Raw genomic sequence first — 7,843 nt, 5'->3', positions numbered from 1 at the left:
TTTGTAGTATAAGCAATTATCGTATTGTTTATTGTGTAACTTATCGTGAGTATGGATAAGGTTTAATTTGGGTTAAGATATTTAGGAATAAGTGAGCTAAGCAACTGCTCTGAGCCCAAAAAACAACAGGGTGCCCTGAGAGCGAGAGAATTGTAACACAAGTCATATTTGCTAATTTCTCTTCTATTTTTAGAAATGTTTCTTCAGAAGTAGGGTGGGGCTTTGTTTGTTTGTTTGGCCTTAGGTTTCTAATTGCCGCCACCTGCTGGACTGGAGTTGTGATGCAGTTGTATTCACAACTTTCCCAATATCTCTTTAGGCTGGTTAAAATAAAGGTTCCATTGCATTTCAGAGCAGTGAAAACAGAAAGCACACAAATCTCCCTTTCATTTTACCTGGGTAAAGAAGAAAATCCATGTTTTCAAATCCCTGGACTTTTGATGGAAATTTGCCTAGCACGCAAAGCAAGGCAATCCTTGATATGCTAGTGGTTCTATGTGAATCTGTTTCGTTTGAGGGTAAAATCCTCTGTTGAGCAAAATAGTCTAGGGCCTCTAATCAAATTATGTTTTGGGCCCCTTGGTCCCCCTACTCCCACCTCCGTCCATGCACGCACACAGACACCCCACCACCAGACCAGTTAACACAATTGACTGAAAAAGCCACCATTTATCATTCAGTGGCAGTGAACATTAGCATACAATATATTATAAAGCATGTAAAGGCCCAATATTCAACCCCTTAAACCTGTCATAATCAAATGTTATAAAACATTAAAAACTATAGTGATGTATTTGATGCGTTTAACAAATAAATAAACACTATTTTGATGTATATATTTTTTGTATCATAAATAATATATTAGGCTAGTCATACCAATAAAGATGTTCCTATTTTTGATCTCTTTTGCAGTTTAACAGTAGGTAAAATATAAGTCGTTGCATATTTACTCCATAAAGGAGATTTTTGCGCAAAGTAACTTTGTTAAATTGGTAAAGGTCTCAGAAATACTTGCGATCAAAAATGACAAATGATACATTTGCAACAGCAGCTCTGGGACCTTTTGCAACGTTTTTCGTTTTTGGTACTGCTATAAAACGTAAATAGCTTTTAAAAATGTATATAAAACCAGTATAGGCTGTCACATATATGAAACGCTGTCCTGCGTCACCAGCCCGTGTTTAAATTTGATGATCCAAGAGACCTTGTGCCTCTGATGCATGGCCATTAAAGCCACCCCACTCTTTACCGAACGAGCAATTACTGTAAATGATTATAAAACGCGACTCTAAAGTCTGGAAGCGGCGCAATTTGAGCCGATTCATTTCAGCACCGGACAGCAACCGGCGGTCCCCAGAGGCCGCCTCTATCAAAACCACACAGTTACACGAATCCACCAGTAGCACCAGCACACACAAAAACACGGCACTTTTCCATTTCAGTCGTGGTAATTAAATAGTAATTTATGACGTGAACCAAAACGACCTTGAAAAAGTGGCAACCACGTCTGAAAACTCTATTTTTTTTAAGCATACGTGCTCAAACGTTTTCAAAAAGCTAAAAAGTTTTAAAGTAAACTTCCATCTGTTAAGGGAGGGGAGGGGGTGGGGGTGGGGGGTCTGATGGATGCATCGATGAGGAAGGAACTGTACCATTATATTCCGGGAGGAAGACTTGATGACGTCCATAGCATCCTTAATGTGACTTGGTGAAGGGAGGAGGAAGAAGGGGAGGCGGGAGGAGGGGGCCAAGGCTTACGACGCGCGGATAAAAATCCACGGCAATCAGCAGCACAGGACAAAAGTTTGGAGCAGCGCTATGTAGAAGAACATCCAGCGCAGATTCTTTTTTTGTTTGCGATCAGGCTGAGTCCCTTCAATTTCACTGTGTCTGAAAGTGAGACGGGCTTCACCGAAGACGGGGGGGAAATCAATATAAGGAGACCCAACGGAGGCGCTTGAATCAAGGAAAGAAGTGCTGCGAGGAAGAAACACCGCGTCTCAAACTCTCACACACGCACCAACAACACAGCCGCGCCCGGATCACAGCCTATACAGCACAGCGCAACACCTGCTTTTCTGTTCTAGGTATGTGCGCCTTTTTCCCCTCTGTAATGATTTTTTTTTTGTTTTTGTTTGTGGAGATCTGCGTCTAAAACTTTTGCCAAATAGGATTTAAAAGATCAAGAAATGAATGATTTTCTTAAGACATCGAATGTTTGGCTCACTTTTCTTTTGTTTAATATAAAAATGACCAACATGTTTCATATCTATGTTTGATCAACAGCATGGCCAGTTCGAGTAAAGCCACTTTAATCTTGCTCATCTATGGAATCTTAATGCACTACAGCGTCTTCTGCACACCTATAGGACTAAGTTACCCTAAGATCAGGTATGTTTGTGCGTCACCCTTCTGTATCATAACCACTTCTACGATTTATTGTTTCGAAATTTTCTTTACAGCACGCTTGTTCGATTTCTCTATCGCATGATATATTTATTTCAGATAAGCGCGCAAAATTTGGCGCAAATTTAAAGCCCTGAGCTGGGGAGGAAAAAAACCCATGGATGTACAATAATTTCCCCAAAGCGCACAAGCGCAGGTGTTGTGTGGAAAATGCCTATGGAAATTGCGTACATGTGTCGGTCCGGTGGGACTGCTAACAGAACTCCCCCTTATTAAAAATGAGAGAGCAGTCAGTGCGCTGGATAGCCCTTGGGATGACGATGGACTGGCGTCACCAAGGAGAGGCGAGGCAAAACGAATCGGAGAGCTCAACCCATTTAAGATTTCTTTCTCTTTTTTTCTACTAAAAGCATATCCAGAATTTCATTTGGGCGTGGTTCTTCTCAATTCAGAAATGTTGCAGCTATTTTTAAGCAACCTTTTAATAGATTTTTTTTTTCTCTTTTGAGCCTCCACCGCCCACACTCTTGTAGCCTTCAGGCGATCTTTTTTCCACACCTATTGTTTCGATTATTTAATAATTAATGAGGCTGAAGTCTGCGTTGAGATTATCAGCAGCAGCAAGTTACAATTTAAAACAGATTTTCTACCAGAAAGAGGGAGAAAATTTGATTCATGAAAATACATTTATTTAATATTAAGCAATTATGATCTTTTGTTTTCTTTCTGCATCAGAAACACGTTAGGCGTGCCGGGTGTTTTAAGACGCATGTTTTTTTTTCACTGCATCGGATTCCTGATGACTGCTTTGCACCTTGCAGACTTGAAAACGACGCGTTCGATGAGGATGGGAACTCTCTGTCCGACATGGGTTTTGACAGTGACCAGCTTGCTATACGAAGCCCCCCGTCCTTAAACGACGACGCGTACAGCCTGTACTACCCGCCAGAAAAAAGGTAAATCCTATCTGAAGACGCACCGCAGCCTGTGCCAAAGCTCCCCATGTAATTTGCGCTTTTACTTCCATACCGAGTAGTCTTCACGTTGTTGTTTCCATTCTGTTGATGTGAAGATCGCAGAGGGACAGCATATTCAGGCTTTTTAAAATAATGCACTTTTTTACTGTTATTATTATGTTTTATTTTTGGACCTAATGCCGATGGGTGGGGGACATTTTAGGCTGTCTTGGATCATTTTGTGTGCGCCTTTTTTTATTTCATTTATTATTATTTCTGTCATTGTTGTTTATTTTTCTTTAAGTCTCTGATGATCTATGTGTTTTTGGCGTTTTATCATCTCAGACCAGAAAGGCATGCTGAGGAAGAATTAGATAGAGCCTTGAGGGAGATCCTGGGTCAGTTAACAGCGAGACATTATCTGCATTCTCTGATGACTGTTCGTGCAGGGTAAGGGCATTTCTCTTCAGCGTTTCTGTTTTTTTATGTTTCTGCGCTGCACAACTTCACGCTGCTCCATCACTCATTATATGTGCGCGATTTTCATTTATTTGTTTTGTGCTACCTCCATAAACCCTCTAGAGGTCTTCATTATGCAGATATACAAAATATATGTATGTTTCTGATTTGTAAATAATAATAATGAATAATAACGATAATAATAAGAAGAATAATAATAGCTGAATTATTATAGTAACATTTCCTGTAATTGATGTGTGATTGCACCATCAATTTCAGAATTAGCTCCTCTAAGCCTAAGCTCTAATGAAAAATCACGCGTCAGAATATCTAATGGGCTTCAAATGAATAATTGATAAATAAAAATTTAAACTTAAATGCGCAAATTAGTTTCTGTTATTTGGCATTACCAATTTTTCGTCATTTGTTTTTCACAAATGACAAAAAAAAAAAAAAAAAAAAAAAGTAAAGGCCCGACCTTGGATCAAGGCATAACGACCACCAATCTTTACGTAACACAACAATAATACCAATTTTAAAAACCCTAATTTATTCAGAATTTTCCTCACTAACGAATCTGATCACGATTTCTTCCTTTTTGAAATATTTTCTTCTTATTTTTTTTTTATTTTTTTTTCAGTGACGACAACAGCATGGAGGAAGAGTCAGAGCCTCTATCCAAAAGACACTCGGATGGGATCTTCACCGACAGCTACAGCCGCTATAGAAAGCAGATGGCCGTGCAGAAATACCTGGCAGCGGTTCTGGGTAGAAGGTACAGACAGAGAGTTAGGAACAAAGGACGCCGGCTCGCCTATTTGTAGCTCCGTTAGAAGAAAGAAAGAAAGAAAGAAAGAAAGAAAGAAAGAAAGAAAGAAAGAAAGAAAGAAAGAAAGAAAGAAAGAAAGAAAGAAAATAATGAATGAAAGAAAGGAAACAAGGAAAGAAGGAAACAAGGAAGGAAAGAAAAAGAAAGAAAAAGAAAGAAAGAAAAGAAAAAACAAAGAAAGATAGAAAGACAAAGCGCCCAAAACTGCCTCCTGTGTAAATACATCCAGTCGTTAACTCAAAGTCATTCAGATATATCTGACCAACCAGTGGATTGCGCCTGTGTCCTTTCAACATGTATTTATGTATGAAGTAAAGCCATTAAAATGAATATTTTATTAATAATATCGTTTTTTTTCTTTCCCCTTTTTGTACGAATGCACTTGATACCGCACAGTTCTAGCTACTTTGTGGACCAATATTTTATTTCTCATGTGGAGATGTTGAAAACAAACAAAAAAAAAAAAACATGACAAAAAAAGATGATGATGAAATCAGAAAAAAAAAAAAGATAGATGTGCACCTTCAACGTTTACGCGCTTGAAATCTCTAAAGGTTCATCCACATATGCAGAAAATAAATAGATTTTCAAAAGACAATCAAAGTATTGAATGTTACTACTTATTTTTGTAGTCTATTTTTTTAGTGTTGTTCGTGTTTTTTGTTTTCCAAACGCAGGCCCAAAGAAGTAGTGAGCATGCCCTGTGAGGCGTATCCAGTCTGATCATAAATGATAGATGCTACCCATTTTTTTTCCACGCTCCCTTTAATGGGAGCTTTGTGGGTTTGGAGAGTTTCGCTGACCCTCCAGGGCAGGAAAGCGAGATGGTTTCTGTTGGACAGCTTCTCATCCAATGGATATCTTGATGATTTACACATCCATCCACACTACTGGTGGGAAAATGTACCCGGCTTGTGTAGAAAATGTGGATATTTAGTCACACGTGTGCTTTTACAGGGGGATTATTGCCTTTACAGGAGATCTGGTTGCAAAAAGCACTGCCTGCTTACCTGCCTCAAAGTCATTTCACAGTAGGAGATGAATCGCTCTGTATAGGATTGTGCAAGAAACGTTTGATCCTCAGTGTTGCAAGCCAACAGAAATATCTGGAGAAACTGCGCTTAATCTGTTGATTGTATGCAGGTAGCAGAGAGAAAAAAAAACAACAGGAAAAGAAGCACAAAGGAAGCATCAGAGTCCCAGATGCTTAGAGAGGATATTTACCTTTTATTTGGTGCATGTGGAAACTGACACCTTGCTAATTCTCGCTTAGAGACTGCATGCCTATGTGCTTTTATTGCTATTGTTGTGAAGTGGGCTGCGCCAAGCTCATTTCCACACCCCTCCCCTCTGCTATATTGTGACAAAAAATGTGAACAAGGAGAGCAGGAGGTGGTAGATAATGGAACTGCACTGACTTGTTGAATCTTTACCTCCCCTGCCAGTGGATGTGACAGAACGCTGATTACTTTTTTGTCTTATAGTAGCAGTTCTTTTTCATTTTAGTCTAAATGGCCTTTGCTGGATTAGTGCTGTGCTTCAACTGTGGGCGAGAAGCTGATCTGTGTTGGACATCTACTGTGCAATGAGAAAAAAAAAAGAGAAGAGAGAGTGTTAGGGTGAGATGGAGAGATGAGAGAATGTAGAGGAAGAGGGGAGTGAAAGAGAGGTTGTATAAGTAACCAGCCACAGCGCCGAAAGAGTCGGGGTGTGTGGAGACAGAAGAGAGGCGAGGGCCTCTTCTGTCTCAGTGAGATCAGGGTCAATGAGTCTGATAAAGCAGAATATCAGATGTTGAATTCCCTTCACAGAGGCTTTCCTGCAGGAAGATACGTTTTCCCTCTAATGCCAGAACACAGCTGATTGAAATTCACCCCTTCCACCTAAAAGGGTAACATCATGGACTTATTATAAGGGAACTTTCCAAGTATTTATTCCCTATCATGCAAATGCAGCTTTCTGTGCATCCTTGCAATCGAATCAGCAGCCTATCACCCCCCCCCCACCCCCCTCGATAAAACATATCAATACGCTCTTTCTCTAATTTGGCTTTAATCCACAGGCTTTGTGTGTATGCATGTATGTGTGTAGCAAACACACGCGTATGTGTATTGTGAGTGACCGAAACGCGGACGTGGAGGTGGAAACAGCTTTCGGCTTTCGTGCCTTCCTTGGATGTGAGAAACCTAAAAAAGAAAAAAAACTAAACAAAACGAACAAAAAAACAAAAAAACAAAACAAAGAAAAACTTTGCCACGAGTGACGGATGGCAATTTCAGTGGCCCTACGATGCTGCAGTCCATAAGCTTACATTGAAACTTCCTTTTACCCTGTTTAATTGCTCAGCTTAGTCTGCCCCAACGGTAGTAGAATTAGGCTTTTGTTTTCACAGCATGGCCCATGAGTTATTTTCAGTATAAAAAAAAAATATATAGTGTAGACAAGAACAGAATGTACATGTTGGTGGAGCAGGCAACATGTGTGCGCGCGTGTGTGTGCGTGTGCGCGCGGACGAGCGTGAGTGTGTGCGCGTGTGTGTGCATGAGCTTGGGTTGTTCAGTGTCAGTGAGTTTGTGGACATTGACCAGTGTTTGTTATTGTTGATTATGAGGTGTTGTTGATTATTTTGATATTGGTCGGTAACCTATATGATTAGAAAATAGCCCCTATATATATATCCTTTACGACTCTGTGCATCTCTATCTCAAATAAATTTCAAAAAAGGGTCTAAGAGCATAATAACCGAGATGTTGTTCAGATCATAGAAAATGCCTGTTGTTGATAGTTCTGACAGCGCCCAACGCCTTACTTCAATGTTGAAACTCTTATCTATTTGAGAATATTGTGTTTTAGAAGTTAACCTCAGTGCAAAGTGGCATCGTTAAACACACACGAGTCCTTCTATGGGGTTTTTACGTTTCTCAATGTCATGAAAGTGTTGTAAGATTTGTATGAATAAATTTTTGTAAACAACAAAATCCTTCCAATCGATGTCTAATCTTTGATACTTCACCCTACCGAGAGGAGCCATAACACAAACAGTTCAATCACACACAAAATGCTTCAATGACTTAATGTACCTTGAGATTATACAACCACTTGGTATCTCTGAGGATGGTTCCACTCCTATCATTACAAACACAAATATAAACTCATACAGGGAAAAAAATGCATGATCTTCCAGCAAACACAG

At 39.7% G+C, this 7,843-nt stretch overlaps 1 protein-coding gene across 2 annotated transcripts; it reads left to right on the top strand.

Moving 5' to 3' along the window:
- Positions 1-1,760: 1,760 nt before the first annotated feature.
- On the top strand, positions 1,761-7,628 carry adcyap1b (adenylate cyclase activating polypeptide 1b). 2 transcript variants are annotated; one of them, XM_012855916.3, is made up of 5 exons: positions 1,762-2,087; positions 2,287-2,391; positions 3,228-3,362; positions 3,708-3,812; positions 4,462-4,774. In XM_012855916.3, exons 2-5 carry the CDS (start codon positions 2,288-2,290, stop codon positions 4,643-4,645), a joined length of 528 nt encoding a protein of 175 aa, XP_012711370.1. In that variant the 5' UTR covers positions 1,762-2,087; position 2,287; the 3' UTR covers positions 4,646-4,774. The 2 variants fall into 2 exon arrangements, with proteins under 2 accessions (XP_012711371.1, XP_012711370.1); XM_012855917.3 differs by lacking the exon at positions 3,708-3,812 and having other exon boundaries at positions 1,761-2,087; positions 4,462-7,628.
- Positions 7,629-7,843: the final 215 nt, after the last annotated feature.

Source organism: Fundulus heteroclitus, chromosome 6, assembly GCF_011125445.2.
Source record: "Fundulus heteroclitus isolate FHET01 chromosome 6, MU-UCD_Fhet_4.1, whole genome shotgun sequence".
NCBI lineage: Eukaryota > Metazoa > Chordata > Actinopteri > Cyprinodontiformes > Fundulidae > Fundulus > Fundulus heteroclitus.
The sequence above is the reverse complement of the archived record's forward strand: the minus strand, read 5'-3'. Positions and strand labels throughout refer to the sequence as shown.

Bases quoted from the DNA above. Each gene is read 5' to 3' on its own strand.
- adcyap1b (XM_012855916.3), top strand. From the start codon at position 2,288: ATGGCCAGTTCGAGTAAAGCCACTTTAATCTTGCTCATCTATGGAATC. The intron at 3,363-3,707 runs GTAAATCCTATC...TTATCATCTCAG, and splicing joins TACTACCCGCCAGAAAAAAG to ACCAGAAAGGCATGCTGAGG. The intron at 3,813-4,461 runs GTAAGGGCATTT...TTTTTTTTTCAG, and splicing joins CTGATGACTGTTCGTGCAGG to TGACGACAACAGCATGGAGG.